The sequence below is a fragment of the Cyprinus carpio genome, chromosome B8 (assembly GCF_018340385.1).
Source record: "Cyprinus carpio isolate SPL01 chromosome B8, ASM1834038v1, whole genome shotgun sequence".
NCBI lineage: Eukaryota > Metazoa > Chordata > Actinopteri > Cypriniformes > Cyprinidae > Cyprinus > Cyprinus carpio.
The window spans coordinates 25,257,770-25,281,426 of NC_056604.1; the positions used below are offsets into that span (position 1 = coordinate 25,257,770).

Below are 23,657 nucleotides of genomic sequence, written 5' to 3' on the forward strand. Positions count from 1 at the left end.
GGATAAACATTTATGATTAATCGGCATACAGACAGATGTGAAGCGTCCACCAAACAACACAACGCCAAATGTTGCCACCGAGGTTTAGCTGCACTTGAGATGGGCCTTTACCAGGCTGAACATGCGCCTTTGGTACGGGCCTCTTTGTCATTGTCTGGTGCAAATATGTAAACATTACGACACATATCAAACGTGTTTGGAATGTCTGAAATGATGAGAGTTACAGCGAGCACATCCACTGATGCCTAGGTAAAAACCAACCGAGGAAACTAATCGTAACCGAAACCTCCAAGGCGTCGGATGGCTCATTATAACCAGACTAGCTAGCATCTCAGTCATCTTTTTTTTCTCTAATCGGGTTTACAGTAATACTCAAAACCAAAACAAAATAGTCTTCAAAACAACACTTCCCCCTACCCAGACTCATAAAAACAAAACATAAAAAACATCTAAAAGGACCTACAATGTCCAGAATACTACAAACTACTAAACCTACAAGTACATCAGCACTGCGATATCTGAGAGAGAGATGCGAGTGAATTATAAAAACAGTAACTTTACCCTGTTTAAAACGTGAGGGAAGGATCCAGCAGCAGACCAGTGGAAACTAGACTGTGAGGAAATCCACTTTTCTCCATCTGAACTCAAATAAATGCCCTTTATTTTAGTTTGAGAGCATTTGGCGGGATGAATGTTAGAACTTTGCAACCAAATCTGATGCTAATTCTAATCATTCATGGTGGAAAACGCTGACTGAATGCTGATAAATACTTCATGGTCAAACTCTACATCCTTCAACGAGTGCCCCAAATTAAAGAACCAATTGTTTTTCCGAAATAAGAAAGCCGATACACCACATTTCACTGCCGGACTGAGGCTATGTTTACATGGCAACAATGTAGTCAAAAACTGAAAAGTTTTTCCCTTGCTTTTTTAAAAAGTTTCACATATACATGACAACATTTTCAAAACGATCCACGTTTACACATATCCGCGAAAACGTCCAAAAACACTGTATTACATATGCCAGGCCAGTAGTTGGCGCTGTCACCTTGTTAGTAAACAGTACCTGTAGGGAAGTGACGATTATATGTTGTATATGATGTGCCTCCGCATCAACAACAGTACCATGTACTCCGCCGTTGCTGTGTATGTTTGTTCGCGCTCGCCTTTAAAATCGACACAAACTGTGCATGTCTAAATACCTAACACATACTACGCACGCGCATGACGTCACCGTTTTCAAAGATTCCGGTTTGGGGTGTTTACACGGAAACGATAATGGTGGCGTTATTAAAAACTTGCACTTTGAAACCCATTTTCAAAAATATGTGTTTTCAGTCTCATTCTTGTTTTTGGTTGAAAACATTGTCGTGTAAACAGCCTCCGAGTGTAAAACATGTAGAGTGTGCAGCTTAATGATGGACACCGCTGTTCTCCCCAGAAGTCTCTCGTATTTTCAACAAGGGCTTACTTCCCTCCAAATTTGCATAACACTTTGGTCAAAAAAAAAAAAGTAAGAAAGCAACAATATTAACGCACATATTCTGTTGTCGTTTCGTCCCCAGCCTATGATTATGAAACATTCCCGTACACCTCTCTTTTGTGTAAACAATCACGCTCTCCATCGCAGCCTTGTATGGAAAGATAAAGTCACGTGACTACCGAGCGTGTGTTTGAGAACTGCAGCGCACCGCAAATGCGTAAGAAATGACAAGACCTTCTCAAACACGAGGTACAGTGTTGACGTTAACGGCTCGGAGCATCGCAAAACAGAGAGGGAGCACGTAAAACGTTTTCTTCCTGAGGTAGTCTTTCAATAAAACAATTCCTTTATCTGTCCCTATCGGTAGAAAGTGAACAGAGGTATAAAATAAAACCAAGTAGTAGATCTATCAGTGGTTACACGTCACATATCGCAGTTGGACTGAAGCGTGTGAAATCCACTGCGCTTTTTGTGCATTTTCATTTGAAAAGGAGCATGTGCACAGTTTGGATCAACATACATTCAGCTCTGTCTGGTAATAAATAGAGAGAAAAAACAACACTAATCTAAACAAAATGCATAAAATAGTTTCTTGTCACATTCATGAGAGGAGGAGGAGGATACCGGGAGCCCCACCCCCAGATAACACCCCACCCCCGTGCAATAGATGGGGAGGGTGTTTTCAAGGGGGCGGGGCTAGTTGGCAGGGGCGGTACCCTTTGTCACACAGGGGGAGGAGCTTGTCCTGTAGTTGTTCAGACTTGACTTACAGGAGTGCAATACTGCCTTAAACAGCAGGGGGAGCTGCTCCAAAGGGATGTTGACCAACTTCCCTGAAAAACAAGGGGAGAATGGTGAAATCTGACCACTAAATGGACACAATTTTTTATTAAAACACATTAAATGTGGACTTACCTGCAATGCAGCGGATTTCTGGCAGACACATCATGATCTCGGGAAAGCGTTTGGGCTGGTGAGGGTACTTGTACTCAGTGTAATCCTGACAAACGTACCAATAACGTTTGTTCAACTGCTCCAGCTGGGTCACATTGGTCAGACCGCGGATATCTAGAGACATATAAAGAAATTTTATGATGCTGGACCATTTATACAGAAATTGCTTTTCTATTTATTATGGCTCTATTATTGTTGATTCTGAAGATCTGTTTATGTGCTTATGTAGTGAGCAGTGATTATCATAAGATGATCAATAATCAGCCCAGTCAGAAGAGCATCAGCACAAAGTATATAATGTAATATTGTAATATAATGGAAATACTTGCTGTTTTACCTTGGTTAAGGAAGTTGATAGTCTTCATGCAGGCATATTCCTCATTGCTGACCTTCAGCTGATGGAACTTCCGGAACAGATAGATCAGCTTCTCCATCACCTCCATCCCATCCTCACTGAAACTACACACAAACACACACAAACAATTCATCAATCAACTATAGATCTAACACCTGACCTCACAGTTACATCAGCAAGGTCCAATTTGTATTGACAGCATTGATGCGATCAGAACAACATGTGGATCAGATTTGAACCAACATGAGCATGACAGCTCAATCACTTTAAAAAAAATGAACTAAAATCATCAATAATTTTTCCACATTACATGTGACATAGATGACTGAGTGAACAGAATAAACCCAGAATGAGTCTGCAATCTTTAATTCTAATCAGAACCACTTTCATATTGAAATAAATCAGACACATATCTTAGATTTTAGTAATGTGATTTTTACGGTAACATAACTAGATATTTATCACAATTATGTGTTTTAATTACTGCTGTCAAACGATTAATCATGATAAATCGCATCCTAAATAAATGTTTTTGTTTACATAATATATGTGTGCACTGTGTATATTTATGTATAAATATATATACATGCATAATAAATATACACAGTACACAACAAAAACGTATTTTATTTTGATTGCGATTGATCATTTGACAGCACTAGTTTGAATTATCACATTTTTGAAAATTATTATAATTTTATTATATAATTTACATGGAGTATTACTATATCAGTTATATAATTATATATAGAAATGTCTGAAATGTTCTGACACCTGTGTGTTATTGTAATATTTTAATTTAAGGAAATATGAAAACATGTGAGTTTAATAAACCTGTGACAAATGTTGGTCTATCACCTGATTCCGTTTTCTTTGTGGTTATATTTGTGTACATCCTCTTAGCCATTAAACCAGAATTTATGAAATTAAATTGTTTCTAATCAGATAATAAGAATATGTTTGAGTGGGAGACCACATGAATTGTGTAATAATAGAAATAAAATAAGAATTAAAGCAATAAAGCACAGCATAAGGAGTATCTTGGTGCTAAATTACTCCATAAAACCATCACTAAAGAGTGAACTCATGCCACGACGTACCAGAACCATTCAGTCTAAGTGCTTTTCTCAGCCTTTGTGACTCTGTTCTAAACTGATCAGTCTCTACATTTATCTGCTGCTCTCCTTTAATTACTCAGACTCTTTGAACTCTCTCCTTAAAGGTAGGTCATGATCTTCAGCGTGAACCTGCACTGCAAATGGGAATGTTTCACTACCTCAGACCTGCATTTCCGCTCAGCATGCAACAGTAAATCTACCCAGGAGATCAAGAAGAGACGGTTCAGAGGTCAGGTGATTGCGGACTAATTTATACACACCACAAACACTCCCCTCCTCCACGTCAGCACTAGTATTTCACTTCTCTACAGGCTACAGGTATATTAATCATGGCTCTGGAAATGTGCATGAGGGCCTGGAATTAGACCAAAATGCAAATCTAAACACATCTATAATGTTACAAAAGATTTCTATGTAAAAAATAAAAAATGTATATCAGTTTCCACTAAAATTGATAACATTGATAATGGTAACAAATGTTTCTTGAACAGCAAATCATCATATCAGAATGATTTCTGAAGGATCATGTGACACTGAAGACTGGAAAAATTATGCTGAAAATTCAGCTTTGCATCACAGAAATAAATTACTTTTTGAAAACAGAACAAAGGTATTTAAAATTATAATAATATTTCATAAAAATACTATTTTACAGTTTTTTGATCAAATAAATGCAGCCTTAGTGAGCATTAGAGACTTCTAAAAAATACATAAAACACATTTCTAAAACACACAAAAACAAAAAACTAAAAAATATATAAGCAATACAACAATTAAATTAAACACTCATTTAACACAATATTTGCAAATATATATTATATATATTTCTAATTCATCATTTCACTCAGATTGTTATACTGATTAAGCTAATCTGTTAAAAAACTAAAAAAAAAAAAAAAATCATAATAATACTAATAAACTAAATCCTTACTAATAAATAAAGACTTATTTAAAAAAAAAAAACACACACAAAAACACACACACACACACACAAAAAAAAAACACACACACACACACACACACACAAAATCTATAAATAATAATTAAAAAAAACACTTATTTTACACAACATTATATAATGTATATTTGCAAATATACATTATATAAAATTTAATTCATCCTGAAAAAATCTGGAAAATGCAACAGTTTATCTCAAAACATTTATTACAAACATAAAAGGCACAATTCTTTTGAGGACAGAAAGAGAATACAGGGAGAGACAGACAGACATAACACGTCTGCTTTACTCTGTCTTTCTCCCACATACTCCACCTCCGTACAGAGATGCCTGAGAGTACCTGAAGCATGGAGAACAGTCTAACTACCGTGATTTAACACTATTAGGGATCACAACGAGCCCTACATGCACAGAAGAGCAGGAAGGAGATATTTATCAGGCCCAGATTCTTATTAGTGATTTCCGAAGAATCGATGTATTGGTTCTTATTAATGATCCAAACTGATCAGCTACATGTTTGAAAATCAAAGACGAGGGAAAAAAAAGTGTGTGACATAAGCTGTACATTCCTCACCTCTGCAGCTCGTCGTCTGACGGGGTGTATTTGTCGGTGACGTTGGCGAGGTCACCCAGCACCTGGGCACTGTAGACCGTCAGGCAGGCCAGCAGGATGAGCTCCTGCCATGTGGCGCTCAGGAGCCGCGTGTAGTCCTCGATGGACAGCTCGCAAAAGAAAGGAAGTTTCTTAATCCAGGAGATCTGTCTGAAGAGAAGTTCATCCGCCAGCCGACACAATAGCGCAAACAGCTCCACTTGAGTGACCCGATACCTGCGCAAAAGAGAAAAAGATCATTACGCAAGGATTTGCATATTTTAAGAATGTAAATACTTGTAAAATGATTGACAGTGTTGTTTACCCGTCCTCAATGAGCATGGGTGTGCCCAGCGGGGCCAGTTCCTCTGCTGCCACCAGCTGGCTGATGAGGGTATGACTCTGGGGGTACAGACTCCGAGGCTGGGCGGCGTATCCAAACAGGTGAGGCAGGAACTGGTAATGCTGGGCCATTGCATTGCCAATGTACTGTTCCCTCAAAGCAGCAGTGTAGCCATTCAGCTCCACAGAGCGACTTTGTCATAAAGAAATGGAAAGGAAGTGGAAGACGAAAAGAAAATAGGTTACAATTCATTGTAATCTTGTGCAGAAAAGTTTATTTAATGCATCTAAGGCAAATACAAAGGAATCCTGTTTTTCGGTTCATGTTCATTGTAGCTAAAGCCTGTAATTTAAATTTGTAATCTAATATGTAATCTTAATGTAATCTAAAAATCGACATGTAATCTAATCTGTAAATGTGTCTTTTTGCGTTTTGTGGATTATTCCCACAAGCTGCTGCTTTTGCAGCGGAGAAGGGAATACTCACTTGGATGAAAGTGTGGATACAGGCGATGGCTGATTCCCATCAGAGACGCCGTTGCCAGGGGAACTGTGGTCACTGTCGCCGTTGTTTCCCCAAGTGTGTTCCGGCATGTTGGCATCATCCTTAAACTCCTGTCCAGACATAATCCGCTCGATCTCCTCATCGGAAATCTGCGCAGAGAGATTTCTGATTAAAACTGGGCAAAACATAGTACTGAAAGAGCCATTCATAAAGAGTAAAGAAGCAGTCAGATTTAGCTCTGTTCAGTTTTGCTGATGAGATTATTTAAATATGAATCCATAGTTTTGTGGGAGGGAAAGATTTCCTTGTGTAAATTTCGCAACCTTTTAGGGTGGTAACATAGATTTGCTAATTTTCCATCAAAATTCTAAAAGTGTGCAAATTATTTATAAGATGTGTGGTCTCATTTACCGGAATATTGCGTAGATTCAATAGGAACATGGTGGGGATTTTTGAGAATTTTTTTTTTTTTTAGCTTTGCCGTGTTGATCAACAGAAAGCATCTTGGTTTGAGAGAGACTTCAGTTGTGCTTCATACATCACTATATTATTAAAAATAGACAATGGATGTTTTTGCCTGCAAATATTCTCTAATAAAATCGCACATTAAAGGGATCGTTCTCTTGTCATCATTTACAAGGTTTTTCCAAACCTGTATGAGTTTCTTTCTTCTGCTGAACACAAAAGAAGATATTTTAAAGAATGCTGGTAACCAAACCGTTGACGGTAGACATTTAATTGCTTACTATGGACAAAAATACAAAGGAATTCAGTGGCTACCGTCACCTTCAAAATATCAAAAAAACTGCTTTAAAATATCTTTTTTTGTGCTCAACAGAAGAAAAACTTGTACAGGTTTGGAACAAGTGGAAAGCGAGTAAATGATGGCAGAATTCTCATTTTTTGGGTGAACTGTCCCTTTAAGAATGTGAAAGAGTTTGTAGATTCCATCCTGTTGTCCAGTGCTTCCCAAACATGTCCTGGAGGACCCCCTGTCCTGCACATTTTGTATGTCTCCCTAATCAGACACACCCAATTTAGTTCTTGCAGTCTCTACTAATGAGCTGACGAGTGGAATCAGGTGTGATAGATAAGAGAGACATACAAAAAGTGCAGGGCAGGGGGGCCTCCAGGACAGGTTTGGGAAGCACTGCTGTAGTCAATATAGACCATAAGACAGGTGCAGCCACAGAAAGACATTTTGTACCAATTGCGTGCAAAGCGTGATTCCATGAGCCTTATTTTCGCTCTGCATACAAATATGACAGAAAGAGACAAACCAGCATTTAAGTCAAGGCCGTGCACTAAAAAGTCCTTTTTCAAAACAGTTGATGGGTTCAAGCCATCTTTAAAAGTGCTTTATTCTGTGTAAGCTGAAGCAACCAGCTATTGTGCGTTCCAGAGGCAATTAGGCCGAGTCAATAAGATGGTGGTCTCTAGTGCTGGGATCAGGTGCAAACAAGAGCGCTATATGGACCAACAAAGCTAAACATTTATACCCGCTTTGTCCTGTCAAACACAACACAATAAATATGGCTCACCAGGGTAAATGCTTCAATATTGCTCACTGAATATACTTAATGGGATCTTAAGTCTAATAGTCTGAGCATGATGACGCAAAGTTACATTTACCATCTATAAAAACACAAACCTTCATATCAAAGGCCATGTTTTGGGTCACACAAAACAACATATTTCCTCATTTGAGAATTAAATACATTCGCCTAATACTGCTATTCACACAAATGCAGAAAAGCAGCTAAACACAATGAGTTTATGAGGTCAGCTGACAATGAATGCGAAGAATGACAAGGCAATCCATTCACCGGTGCTCTGGCCTTGAGAACAGGGAAGACTCTAATGAAATTAACATCTTTAAATTACACTGAGGTCACAAGGCCATTTATCGGCACGTTGGGCTATTTATCCCAAAACTCTAGTCTGCTCGTCTTCATTTTCGGCAAAACTAATCAACTCTGTTTCCTCCATTCATGACTGGAGAGGGCTGCTTTAATACGTGGTGGACACAAGAGACATAAACACAGATGAGAAGCTCGAGATAAATGGCAAAGCAGGGACAGAGTTTTAAAAAGTCCTAATGAAGAGAAATATAAGTATAGACGAGGTCAGGGCAAGGCATCACATTACATTAGACAGGAGAAGTCGATTTTGGTTTGTAAGAAAAGTATTGGTGTGATGAAAGCAAATGAGGGGTTATGGGTACCTGTACAGGACCGATGCTTTTATTCCTGCCTCCTGGCATGCCATCTTCTCTGATTGCTAAAATAACACAAAACCAAATAATTAGCTGAATGTCCATTCAAAAAGAATTTTAGCTTCGAGATGAGACATTCTGAAATGCTTCGCCTCTTTCCAGCATTCAGATGGAAATGACAGATAAATTACTTTGTATATGCCTCATGTAAGCGATTTAGATGTTAACCACTGAAGAAGAGAAAAACAATTACAACATGCTTTCAATGATATAAAAACGTTGGGGAACAAATGCAGACGTTAAAAAAGAATCTAAGCTGAAGGTGGATTGGAAATGTTGCTCGATAATTCATGCTTTCACAACGTTCTTTGGCCAGAACATTAATTATTTGCTATGTATTGATGAGTAACCTATTATATGAGTTTTTTAGCATCAATGTTTTGAGTCTAAAAATCTTTAGATAATGCAGAAATGTAATAAGCCATTGAAGGATTTGTCCACAAATAAGGCTTGTTGCTGAGTGAACCTTAACTGTGGTAAAAGTCACTGTAAAGTCCTGTTTCAGATTGGCTTTTGCTTTTATAAACTGGCAACAACAGATTTAAAAGATTTTTTTTTACTTAATGCATAATAATTTTAGCTTATTAATAAGTATAATTTAGTTCATTAATGTTAAATTTTTAAAAGTGGCTCATCTAATGAGATTAAACCGCTTAAATGTGTTATAATTGTATATAAAACAAACCGAAAGTGTGCTTAAATGTACTGAATGTGAACTTGTAGTGTGCTTCGAATCTTAAAGTCTATTTTTTTAAAAACTGTATTTGTGGCTAATATAATATTTACTAAACAAAAAGCCACTTACGTGTACTTAAAAAGAGACACTTTCACGACTATACTTCTTAACACACTTTGAAAAGTGCACTTTATAATAATGCTAAACGGAAAAAGTACATTTTAAATTATTTAGTTGCAATAATTTGTAATAATATGCTTTAAAGACGTACACTAATTTTGATGGGTTGACTACTATAGTAAAGCACATGTATATACTTTTACATTTAAAATTTTTATATTTTAATGTACTAAAATGCAACTTCATCATTACAAATATGCATTTACAAATATAATTAAATACATGACATAAATGGCAGTTAAGTATATTTTAGTTTACCATAAATGTAGTATATCCGGCAGTACTTTAACCATATTTCAAAGACATTTATTATAACCAAGTTAATACAAAATTACAGATAAAAAGATATACTTAAGTCCTACTTAAGTAGGTCAAAAAATGGTTATGCTAGTTGCATTTATTATAGATTTAAAACAGTACTTTTTCTTTAATTGCATTTAACACGCACTTGCCCAAAAACACATTCAGTTAACATATTATATATTATTTCTGTTATAAGTCCAAAACAGTAAAAGATGAAATTATCTGTGACTTTTTTTTCTTCTTCTTCAGATATGTACTGTATCTAAATTACAAGCACATTGTGAGCTCAGCCCTTGTGCATTATTGGTATGTTCACTAGAGGGCAGTGGTGATTGTTTTAATGTATTTTTCACCAATTGTAGTTGTTTCCAAACTACTAATGTCCCTGCTGAAAAGACCAAATTAGACAAGCTCGAATTTCCATGCAGGTTCAGACTGGTCAGAGCTGGTTTGGCTAGTAAATGCTGATCAGCCAGTCATGCTGATCTCTATTGTGGAAGAAAAAATACAGGTCATACTAGTTTAAGCTGTATTTTGGTTAACCAGCTCAAGCCGACCAGGTCATCTTTGTTTCCCACCATCTGGTAATCCAGCTTGAATCAGCTTGAAAACATGCAAAACCACTTCAAACTGGAATTAGTTGTATGTTTATGCAAGGTGACAGATATGACTGTATTTGCTCACCTTTGCGGTTCATTCCCATCTGCAGGCACTTGAGCAGCCTGCAGTACTGGCAGCGGTTGCGCTGTTTGCGCGACATCTCGCAATTCTTGTCACGGCTGCAGCGGTAGATGCGCTTGTTGCAGATGCTGCGCTTGAAGAAGCCCTTGCAGCCCTCGCAGGAAATAATGCCATAGTGCAGTCCTGTGGCACGGTCTCCGCAAATAAGACAAGAGCGCTGCTCAGCCTGCTCATCTGAGAGAAACACACAAACAGACAGAGATTAAGATCACATTTAGACATACACATGTGCATACGAATGTATTCTGTATATTTTAGATAAATTATTTAGACACCATTTATATGACTATCTATTGTACATTCATTCATACACATACTCCCGGTTTCACAGACAAGGCTTAAGCCTAGCCCTAGTCCCAGACTAAAATGTAATTTTGAGCTGTTTCAACTGGAAGAACCTTGCAATGGCTGATCTTAAAATATATCAGTGCCTTTGTTTTGTCTTAAGATGCACACCAGTAATGTTTTTTCTAAGGCATGTTTATAAAAATGACTTAAATGTCCTAACTGAACTATGGCCTAATGCTGGTTTAGTCTAAGCCCTGTCTGTGAAACCAGGCCTAAAAGTCTTACTGACTTACTGACTGTCTCTTATATGCTGCTCACCAAGGCTGCATTTATTTGATTAAAAATACAGCAAAAAAATGTGATATTGTGAAATATTATTACAATTTAAAATAACTGTTTTGTATTTGAATATATATTTCAAAATGTAATTTTTTCCTGTGAAATTTCAGCATCATTACTCCAGTCCTTCAGAAATCATTCTAATATGCTTACTTGCTGCTCAAGAAACAATTATTATTATCAATGCTGAAAACAGTTGTGCGTCGTAATATTGTAGTGAAAAGAGATAGTTAAAGAGTATAAAGTTCAAAAGAATAGCATTTAATCAAACTATAATATTTTTTACATTATAAATGTCTTTACTAGTCAGATTTGTTCAATTTAATCTGTTGTTTCTGAATAAAAGTATTAATTTCTATCACAGAAGAGAGAAATCAAATTACTTTTGTGCATAAATGCATCATAAAACATAATACAGTGATTTTTTTTTTAAATAAAAAGTGAAAGTCTTTTAAAATAAATATATTTTTATTTATCTACAACTTTTTTTTCTGATGTTACTAAGGCTATGTGGGTTAACCTATAATTTCTTCACCTTCTTTTCGCCTTTCATTCAAAATCATTTCAAACTGAATATACAATTTTACTCAGAAATCCATCAGATAATTAAAGTTTAATGCATTTCAAAAGGCATGCCACATTACTTCCAACAACTTCCAACAAAATCATCAGGTTTCATTTGTAGAAAAAAAGTAGGCAGCAAAAAAATAGAGATTGAAGGACCCTATTCCCACAACACCAAGACAAACAAACAGTGTAACACACACACACACACACACCCTCCCCCGGCCAAAACAGGATCCTTGACCAGATGGGCGGGTGCCATAGTAACGGTGAATGGCATGGCAGCGAGAGGAATGTGCTTGCTCACCGCTGCTGTGGCGTCACGGCTGACTTAGCGAAGAACGGGTTCAAACCAAGAACAGTGGAAACACTAACCCTCCCTTCCTTCTCCCCTACATCCCTCTGTCCAGCTTGCCCGCTGTCAGGACTATGAGATCAGCTCACACTGAAGACAGGCCCCCGTCTGCCGCCTAATGAAGCTGTACAATCAACACCGCTGCTCCTTCACAAGACCAAATAACCCCACGGAGGAGAGACAGAGGCTGAGAATGACTCATTCTATTGAACTGATTCTTTTTAAAGTTTCATACCAATCTGATTGTTCGGGAGTCCAACTGAGAGGCAGAAAATAAAATGACTCACAAAAATGAATCAGATGCTATCAAGAACACTTAAGTTTGTAAAAAGTTGAAGAATCAAAAATTTATCAAGTAAAAGGCCTTTTAGTATAATTGTAAAACATCCATCTTCATGTTGTGGTTCACTGGTCTTTTTGCTAAGTTAAGACTTTACTGATTTTTATAAAGTAAAGGTAAGAATAACTAGGTATAGAATGACAACTGTATTGTTGGTAATTCTTCAAGATTAAAATTTACTGGACTGAACCAACTTATGTTTACTTGATTATTAAAACATCAGTTTTAGAAAAATAATGTTAAAATATGACAAGCTCGGAATTTCAGCTTTTTTGATACAAACATCAGCAACTGCACCAAATTGGTGGTCTTTTTTCCTCCATATTCTTCAATAAACTACACTATATGAGCCACAAAAGCCTCATGTATCAAATGTAACCCTGGATCACAAAACCAGTCTTAAGTCGCTGGGGTATATTTTTAGCAATAGCCAAAAAAAAAACATCATATGGGTGAAAATTATTGTTTTTTCTTTCATGCCAAAAATCATTAGGATATTAAGTAAAGATCATGTTCCATGAATATATTTTGTGAATTTCCTACTGTAAATATATCAAAACTTAATTTTTGATTAGTAATATGCATTGCTAAGAATTTATTTGGGGAACTTCAAAGGCGATTTTCTCAGTATTTAGATTTTTTTGCACCCTCAGATTCCAGATTTTCAAATAGTTGTATCTCGGGCAAATATTGTCCGATCCTAACAAACCATACATCAATGAAAAGCTTACTTATTCAGCTTTCATATGATGTATAAATCTTGATTTTGAAATATTGACACTACTGACACAAATATACTACATTTTATATATATATATATTATATATATATATATATATATATATATATATATATATATATATATATATATATATGTATTTTTTAAAGTTTGTATCAAGGTTCAATACATTTTTCCTTTTTCAGAGTATTTATATGTCAGACTTTACAGGCCTAATACAGCAGCATGTGATAAATTTCAGCATTTAAGTGATCATTAAGTGAAATGAAAAATGATTCAGGCTTCTCAGCCTTATAAAGATGACATCTTTTCATTCGTGTAAAGGTGATAGCATAATGCGTTGAAAGATCCACAGCTTATTGAAGTGGAAATGTCAGGATAAAGCATCAAACGGATAAACACAAACGAGGATCGTTTCTGCATCTAAGAGCGAGGGGAAAAAAAGGAAAAACTCTGTTGCAGACAGAGAATGTAGCGGGGCCGGGGCTGTGGACCATTAACGGAGAGTTCAAGTCATAAAAACAGGGTCATGGCCCAGCACCTTTTCTTTCTCAATATGAGAGGGAGTTCCACAGGCCCGTAATAACAGCAGAGTCAAGAACAGGCCATTCATACCATCTGACATGCCTTTTACTTCTCTATAGGACAGTATGATTACAGTGCAAATGCTGCCTTTTCTTTCGGCCGCCTTTCTGTGGGCTTTCAAAGCGGTGACGCTTCAGTGTTTTCTGAGGGTCAACAGTGCAGGGATACAGTCGAGGGTTATACGAATGTTAAGTGTGGGGCTTTCAGTCTTACTTTACAGACAATGTTTAGTCTCTCAGAGGGTTTAAAAGTCTGTATTTTGACTTGAAACATGAGGGTTTGCTTACAAATATTTGAAATGATTTACAAATGAACTGATAGATGGCTAAAGAATTTCAGACAGATGACTGCTGGGGAAAAAAAATAACCAGTAAATATTTTCCTTGCATTCTGTTTCATCAGTAAAACAAAAAAAAACAAAATAAAATCAAATAAAACAATAAAAAACACTTAACAAAAACTGTTACAAAAATGATTATTTAAAAAAAATTAAAAGAAATTAATACTTTTATTCAGCATGGATGCATTCTGTTGACCAATAGTGACAGTAAAGACATGAATTTCTATTTAAAAAAAAAACTTTTTCTTTTAAACTTATGCTTATCAAAGAATCCGGAAATAAATGTTTTCCACAAAATATTAAGCAGCACAACTATTTTTTAACATTGATAATAAAAAGAAATGTTTCTTGAGCAGCAAATCAGCACATTACAGTGATTTCTGAGGGAACATGTGACACTGAAAACTGGAAAAATGATGCTAAAAATTCAGCTTCGCATCACCGGAATAAATTACATTTTATAATATATTATAATAGAAAATAGTCATTGTAAACTGTAATAATATTTCACAATATTACTGCTTTTAAACAAATAAATGCAGCCCTGGGGAAAATAAGAGACTTTAAAAAACATTTATACATCTTACCAACCATACAAAATGAAGCAACATTGTGAGGTTTTAATAGTTTAAAATGTGTAAAATGGTGCAAGATTTGGTAAGTGCAATTAATTTCTGTGAATCATTTTAAACTGTCAATTTCAATGAACTGATTCAATGAATATGCAATTTTCATTAATTATGCTTTAGGAAAAATTAAATCTAAATGCTTGAAAATTATGGTTCCTCTGTCTGATAAATTTGCATAAATGTCAAGATACATGCTGAATGTCATCAAAAGGCTAAATAATATTGAACCACTATATTTTTAGCCCTACTTATGGCGCTTTTCCACTGCTTGGAGTCAGCTCGGTTTGCGTTTCCACTGCAGTTTAGTATCGCTTTAGATCGCGCATCATTACAGTTGTGCCGCCTCTACTGCTGTGACTCCTGAAAAACCTTTTCATTCCGTGTCACCCCATCAATCTCTCAGTAGATCCGCTCCTCTGCTATCAATGAGAGGAACGTCTGTACTTCCTCAAAACAGTTGCGTTTGATCCTTCACTGGCTGTGCTGATTTAAATCTAGTGGTTCTGTTATGTTTGTATCGCAAGTTCAGTGTCGCAGGTAGTGATGATCCTCTCCGGCCAATCAGTGATCAGCAGAGTTTACACGTCACATTTTGGTAACAGTATGGTTTGCTTGGAACCTCAACCGCATGGATGGGCGATACCACTTATTTTGTTTTCGATACGATACCGATTTTAAAGGTCAGTATCGTCTATATCGATACCGATATGATACTTCTAAACTGAACTTTTAGATTATGAAATTAAATTATTACATTACTTAGAGTAAAATGGTTGATGATACCCACTTAACTTTATATTTGAAACACAGTTTAACATTAAATACGCCTTAATTGCAACTTACTAGGTTATATTTTTGTTTACACATGGTTAAAATATGTTTACTGTAGCGGTAACCATGGAAATCTACAAATACTATAGTTGAACTACGGTCACTTTAGTAAAACCACCATGGTTAATTTTCATAAGGGACTGCCAGTGACAGGCTGTTGCATGCATATAATGCAACTTTTTTATTCTGACAGCTATGATTTATATTAACATTACAGAAAAGAACATGATCAATATGAACGTTTTCATTGTGTCCCTTTTTGTCGGTCTCCCATTCAGAGTCACTGGGTGAGAATATGTGAACAGACTCTCACCGATCTGTTAAATCTGTAGAATAGGAGACTTCTAAAAGCTTGCGCTATTACCATCTGAATGACATTGGCATTGAGATACCTGTGGTGAACTTTAACATACTGAGAGCTTTACTATATTAGACAGCAGCAGTCACAAATACAAGAGCTTACTGTCAGAAAAAAAGCTTATAAGAGTCTTTCAAAGTGACACATTGTCACTCTTTTAATGTTTATCAGTGCTAAAACTGATACATCTGTTAGCAAACCATAAACTGCTTGTCACACAAAAGTCAACCTTATTATTTTAATAAATGTGACATACAAGACAACATTTATTGGGGGAGTAAATGAATCCGGATAAAGCACAAAAGTCAAATACACTTTGGCTGTGACTTCATACCTTGGTGACATATTTGTCAAATGGAGAGGCTGCCCATATGCGGTACTGTAACACTGACCCTTCCTTGTTACCCAAACCATTTGCCTGGAATTCCTGGCAGATGTTACGTTATGCAGGAGGCATTTGAAACCATAAATTATTGACCAGTCTATGTGAAATGACTGACTTCCTTTAATGAGAAAACAGCGCTTCTAAAGTTGGCTTCCTTTATTCACACCCTGAGCCTTCTTTGATTGGTTAAATTTGTCGCCCTCTCTTTCAAGTGCATGGCCACCCTATAAACCTGGAGTTCTCTCACACCTTCACACACTTGATCCCGCAGCGTCACTTCACACCCCTCCGCCCCGTCTCATTCCGCCCTGTCACTCACATGCACGCTCCGGAAAAGCTGGGACCAACTGCCACGCTTAGGCCTATTTGTTGAAAATTACTTGCAGCTTCTGGAATTCTTTTACAATTTTTTTTTTTTTGAATTTGTTAGTTAAAAAAATTAATTGTAAATCTCATGAAAATATGCCCAGGCCACAGCTGAGTTCCCAATGAAAATTCAAATAAAAAGGAATACTATACTGTACAAATAAAAAAGCCTATATTGGGGAATTGCATTGTGACAATTATATCATAAATCAAATCATATCTCAAACAATCCATTAAAACACATTTTCAAATAAAATGAACAGTAAAAATTTTTTAAAAGAACGATTTTTTTAAAGAAACAAGGAATTCAAATTAAAAAGTAACAGTAAAAGCATTTAGAATGTCATAAAGATTTCTATTTCAAATAAATGCTGTTCTTTTGAGCTTTCAATTCTAATCCTGGAAACAATGTATCACATGTACACAGAAATATTAGAATGATTTCTGAAGGATCACGTGACCCAACAAAATCTAAAAACATTTGATCAAAATATTTTTCTTATTTATTGCTTTTGATTTGGGGTGAAAATTGATATGATGTTCTTGACTAGTTAGTGAGATTCATTCCCTTACACAATTGTTTACCTCATCAAAAAGCATTGATTTGAATCTTTCCTGTTGCTTTGGGCTGTGTGTTCCCACCCTCCACACACACAGGGCTCAGACCCCCCACTGCACCTATTAAAACCTGCATTGTTACCCCCAGGAAATGCAGTGCCTGCAGTTTAAACAGTGACACTGATATCAGTATCCTGAATGAAAGCACAGATAAACAAAAGTACAGTATTAAAAAAAAAAAAAAAAGAAAGAAAGAACATCTGACAACGAATGCTCATTATATCTAGACTTTAGATTACTTACAGAAATCCATATGTATAGACAAGCTGTTTTTGTCTACAAAATTAATTTCAAGTATTTAAGTGAAAGCGTATAGATCAAAATGATTTTAACATCATGAGACACATTTCTAGTGAAGTGTGTGCAAACCTTTGACTGATAGATAATTGTGAAAATATGACAATGAACACTGACTATGGTAGAAAAGTTTTTTTTTTAAATAAATTAATTAATATTTATATTCAGCAAGAATGCATTAAATTGATCAAAAGTGACAGTAAAGACATGTATAATGTTACAAAAGATTTCTATTTCAAATGAATGTTTTTTAACTTTCTATTTATTGTAATTAAAAGTAATTGACCAACACTGATAATAATAAGAAATGTTTCTTGAGCAGCAAATCAGCATATTACAATGATTTCTTAAGGATCATGTGACGCTGAAGTCTGGAGTAATGAAAATTCACCATTTCATCAGAGGAATAAATTACATTTTAACATATTTACATAGAAAACTCTTACATTTAAACTATTATACATTAACATAAAATATAAAAATTTTACTGTATTTTTGATCGAATAAATGCAGCCTAATTATTTAAAATTTACCATGAAGTGTTTAAAATATCATATGAACTCTATGACAGTTACTGTTACAACAATAAAAATGTAAACTTGATGTTTGCCACCCTCGTTAGAAATTCTGAAAGCTTTTTACACTAGACACTGTTAACTGTCTATACTTTCCTTTGTCTTTACGCTATTAATGTATTCTTATTTTACACTAGTAACAATTACAGAAAAAGTATGTTTTCTGTATAGCATCTCTGGCAGGCCAGTGGCCATGTGTCCGGGCAGGTGTGCGTCCCAGCAGCGGAGGATGGGAGGTCAGAACAGATGAAGGCGAGCAGAGAGCGGAGGATGGGGAGAGAGAGAAAGAGAAAGACAGAGGTCTAACTCTCTACGAGGGCTTTGTCTTTCGTTTCCATTACAATCAATCCTCACTGAGCGGGCATGAGGTGGGGGAACTGTCCTGTACTTTTCCGCTCTAAGCACTCAACTCTTCCTTCTACTTATGATCTATATGCACACCTTTCACTTTTTGCAGATGCTTAACCCCAACAAATCGGTCTATACATAAATCAAATTATTTCAAAAATCAATTGAGATTTAATTTCTATTGACAAATGCCGAGCCAAACCGTGATCTGGGGCAAATAACAGACATGCTGGTTCAATTGAAGTTTGTTCTGTATCCCAACTGTTTTCAAGTCATGACTAGCTCAGCTGTTCTCAAACCCAAAGCATGAACGAAAGAATGAGAAGACTCTGCTCCCCCTCCCCCTTTGACCTGCACACTGTAGTAATCTCATAACCATCACAACAGGCCTGGAATTAGCATGTGGTAATTACACTGAGGCTCGGTCTTAATGTAAAGCAAACCATTCCGCTTACATAGACTGAATTAATCCTGGAGCTCGAAGAAAAGCTTTGTGCTTCATGTAAATGTGTTTCTGACAACAGTCCATTAAACCAGATTTTTGCATGTTTCTTTTTCCCCCCTATTTGGAACCATTATAGATTTTAAAGTGTTAAATATACATTCATTACACATTTAAAAAGTTTGGGGAAAATAAGATTTTCTTTTAATATTAATAATTTTGAAATAAGAAAGAAATACATACTTATATTAAGAAAGGACGTATTCTTAAAATAAAAAGAAGAAATGTTCCTTGATCAGCAAATCAGCATATTAGAATTATTTCTAAAGGATCATGTGACACTGAAAGACTAGAGTAAACAATACTGAAAATCACAGGAATAAGTTACATTTTAAAATATATTCAAACATTTGTTGTAAATTGTGACTATTTTTGATTAAATAAATGCAGCCTTGGTGAGCAAAACGAGACTTCTTTCAAAAATATTAAAAATCGTACTGATCCCAAGCTTTTTAATAACCACGAATATTATATCACCAGCTCATTAAACCATCCGAAGTCCAATAATCTGAAACCCTGTTTCATCAGAGTATTGACACGTTCATCCACCATGCTGCGTTTCAACATCTTGGGCATTGTTTTGCCTCTCAGTAGCATCTATAGTTAGCTTAACAAAATCAATAAAGGCCATCAGCAGATAAAACACATCGAAACTTGAAATATTTGCAAACATTACACAAGACACCGAGCCCTATTGATCCCTCATCACAAGGGCAGATGTTTTTCTTAGCTCTACATTTCTGAAATCTGCTCTCTGGGTTTATGGGTTAACAAATTAATTCAGATGAGGGCTCTGAAAATGTAAATTATTTCATCTTAGTTTCATCTAAAGTGATTGACATTAAAACCATTTAGATGAACAATAAGTCTACAGCACAAGATAACACCTTTGTTTATCAGGCTTTCTGTGTGAAACAGCTTCACATCTCTTAATGATCTCAGTGCAGGATGAGCAGAATGGTTGGGTTTAGTGATTTACACTGCAAGAAATAATGTGTTTTGAAGTTGTAAATCAAGATTATAGGAGATTGTTTTACTAAAATATACTGTTCAGAATTTCATGTTGAATTCAATGGGTTTCTCATACACTCACAAATAAAGGCATTGATGGTTCCATGAAGAACCTTTATCATCCATGGAATCTTTCCATTCCATAAAAGGTTCTTAATAGGGTACAAAGGATCTTTAGATTTTTCAAAAATGGTTCTTTTAAGAACTGTTCCATGAAAGGTTCTTTGAGGAACCAAAATGGTTCTTCTATGGCTTTGCTGCAGAAACCCTTTATTTCTGAGCGTGTAAATGTTGATAAGGGCTCATTTGTTGGAGAGCAGAAAGGTTGCTTCCTGAACAGGTTTTAGTTACTAAATTTAGCCCAGAATGGCTGAACCTGTACTCCTTGATGTCCTCTACCGCTATTGATCTTCACATCACCTGAATCCCCCTCCCCCGTGTGTATGAGCGCACACAAACACCCCTCTGACTTCCTGCATGGAAGAGTGACGAATGGAGCCGAGGCAAGAATGCATGGAAAAACGGAGCAGCCGAGACAAGAGAAAGGAGAAAGAGGAAAAGGAGACAGAGAGATGAGTGAAGACCTTGAGAGATCACCCCCTTCTGTCGGAAACAATAATAGGGGAGATGGGTGGCAGGAGAATAGGATTAGAAGGAGGAGGAGTCATGTACAGTGTCCTTTCAGCCCCCCACACACTCTCTCACACACAATAGTGTTTTCAAATACCACCCTTGAACATATTCACCCTCCAGTACAATACTGTGGCATTTTCCAATCGAGTTTCCAATCCATTCAAATTCAACCACACAGCCACAGTGCTCTCAAAGTGTTGCGCCCAGGTTCCTCTGCATCTTGAATCTTGAATCTTGAAATCCCCGAACGCGGTACACTTGTTAAGAATGCATAACAGCTAATACTCGGCCAATGTGGGTTTTAAATGCCCGAACGCGGTAAAAAGCAGTGGGTAATGGTTAATATAATATAACATAAAATAAATATATTAATATTTATTAACTGTTAACAAGGCTGCTGTTAGAACAAACACATTAACTGTAACAGAGTGATTATTGGCTGATGCATTTGGTCAAACTGGCCTAAACTGGCTTGGCTGATATAATGGTCAGTCTATCACTAATCACCTCTACAAATAAAAGTGTGTGGATATTTAGATTATATATTTCAATTCTTATCCAAGCTGTTCAGATCAATGATATATAAAAGCAACAACATGAAAAGCATTGAAATATTCACAATATATGAAACTACTTTGTAATTGCTTTTTAGATGCATTGCTTTTTTATTTTTTTTTATTTTAGATTATTAGAAATCTGTGCATTTAGACTAAGAAAAATGTGTGAAGATTTCTTTAAGCTGTTTCAATTAGCCTCAAAGCAAACTATATAAAACATGCAAGGTGCTGCGATTGATTAATTCCTAAAAAAAGCCTCTTTTTGAAATAGTCACTGAATTTGAACGCAAGATCACACCTTTTCTGAATGGCATTCACTTATCAAAAGGTGTTTTTTAATGAAAGCATCTGAAATAAGTAAATGAGACCATTTGCGCTTTCCGTCATTATGTGAATGCATTTTCACACCAGCCTTTGAGGAAGGTCAATGGTGGGCTAAAAATTCGACTTAAAACTAACACAGTGCAGACAGAAAGCTAATATCACATTTATTCAGTAGCCAGCACGTCTGCGTTTAACATGCGCTTCACACTTCTCAACCCTGTGTTTTTGTTAACGAAACGAGCAGGAGGAACAATGGATGAAACTAAAAATTCTTGCATGCTGCCATTTTAGAGAGGACTAACGGTTGGAGATATTTATATTTATAATAGTAGTTTTGTTAAGGAGTTGCAGAAGGGTGTCAAGGTCCAAGGCCGCCCATTGACCGCTTTAAGACGCGATACTTTTTGACCTTTAATGTAGTGTGTGACATCACAGCGAGTGCTATTGCTCCAGAAAGGTCTATCGCCATTACAGAGCAAACTGAGATACAATTATGTGGCCAAACTGATAAAAATCTGGAGCCCTGAGGGGTGAAGTTTGGGCTACAGTGATAAACCCATGCGGGGGGGCGTGCATGGGGGTTGTGTGAATATATCGGGGGTTTAACCAGATGAGCGTGGAGCCTCGCATACCCCCGCTCGCATCGCATGAAGACAGCTGCCTGCTCAGCACAGAAAACCTTTTCCAGATGGGCCACAGCCCACATACCACAGAGCACACACACTATCGCCATAAACCCACTAAATACACAACCAAACTCCTGTGCGAGAGGGAAAAAAATTAGCTGAACGGCGTAACATGGGTGGAAGATGCTCTACAGAAAATAAAACAAACTGTGCAAACTAAACGACTCGTATAATATGATTAAACTACACATTTACATATGGATCAATTAACAAGATCTGATCACGCACACTGACTCTGATTGCCAAATACAGTATTTTGCAAAACCAAACCTGATTTACTAAGGTCAACTGAATAAACACACCTAGAAATTGGCTATTAAGCTTCAATGATCATAAAATTTGCAATAATCCAAATACTGTTCAAAAATGACATGAAGAATTATTGCGTTTTTTTTTGTGAATATGCAAGACATATCACCATAAGCCTCATAATAAAAAAGTGCTGTAAACGATGAAAATTTGCGCTACAGACTAGTTTGATTATGATTAAGATAATAAATGAAATTAATGTGAGAGCAAATATCAGTTTGCAATATTAAGCATATTTTTGTACAGCTAAAATAACTGTAAGTGATTGACATTCAAGTTAAAAATGGGCTTATATGCACTTATGTTGAAAATACAGAAGATAATGGAATGAAATATCTATAATATTGGCATTACTAACATTTAATGAACAGGTTTTTGAGGTTTCAAGAGGAAATATCTTGGAAAAAGAGAAAATGCACAGTCCATTTCTCTCTACAGCTGTTAGCTTTAGCAGGTTTAGCTTTCAGAAACATTAATAGTACTAGAACAGGACTCATTTGCTTGTATATTAAACACACGATTAATCTGATATCAGCACACACTGCCTAGCTAACAAACCCACATCTCTATTAAATCTGCTCTCTGCCCCCTTCTTGGGGTTTTCCTTACCTTCCCACGAATCCATCTCATGTCTCTCCAGGTCTCCCTGTCATCCATTCATACATGTATCCTCCTCAGGAACAGCATAGGCCTCATGACTCTCTTTCCTTGTCCTCCTCTTCTTTCTCTTTGCTCCCTCCTCTCCTCTGCTCTGACTCTCACTGATCCGCCTCCCAGCCTCAGCCCTGCTGGTCAGTTTCAGCCAAGTCACATGACCACCGAGTTCAGGCCCCAGGGGTCACGGTGTGGCCGGAGGGCCAATGGCAATGCGGGGGTTATCTGAGTGGAACTGATAGCCCTATTTTACCCTCCTTCTGAACAATGCAAGCCCCCTCCCTCCCTCTACCTTTCTCTCGTTGGCTTCTTTCAAAGTCAGCAGAAGTGCACGGACAGTCAAAGGCTGCAAACCTGAATGCACGGACAGATTAAATTGAGCTGTTTTGTTGTCAAAGCGTGCTAAGCTTGAAGCACAACAGCTCACTGGAAGCGATGTTTTCCCATGTTGCCATTCTTTATATTTAGTACTAATATACAGTCACAGCTTATTTAAAAATAGTTTCAATTAGCAGCAAACCAGAAAATTAAATCACTAC

At 36.5% G+C, this 23,657-nt stretch overlaps 1 protein-coding gene across 1 annotated transcript; it reads right to left on the minus strand.

Moving 5' to 3' along the window:
- Positions 1–1,074: 1,074 nt before the first annotated feature.
- On the minus strand, positions 1,075–23,238 carry nr6a1a (nuclear receptor subfamily 6, group A, member 1a). The gene is made up of 9 exons (XM_019076822.2): positions 23,074–23,238; positions 10,429–10,659; positions 8,535–8,590; positions 6,293–6,459; positions 5,789–5,998; positions 5,446–5,700; positions 2,778–2,899; positions 2,402–2,554; positions 1,075–2,319 (listed from the first exon to the last, which is right to left on the minus strand). The coding sequence occupies exons 1-9, from the start codon at positions 23,087–23,089 to the stop codon at positions 2,183–2,185; spliced, it is 1,347 nt and encodes a 448-aa protein (XP_018932367.1). The 5' UTR covers positions 23,090–23,238; the 3' UTR covers positions 1,075–2,182.
- Between the last annotated feature and the right edge of the window lie 419 nt (positions 23,239–23,657).

What these genes read in the sequence shown, in the direction of transcription:
- nr6a1a (XM_019076822.2), bottom strand. An exon ending in CCCATGCTCATTGAGGACGG is followed by an intron (nt 5,701 to 5,788) that starts GTAAACAACACT and finishes TCTTTTGCGCAG; the next exon opens with GTATCGGGTCACTCAAGTGG. An exon ending in TCAGACGACGAGCTGCAGAG is followed by an intron (nt 2,900 to 5,445) that starts GTGAGGAATGTA and finishes GTTTGTGTGTAG; the next exon opens with TTTCAGTGAGGATGGGATGG.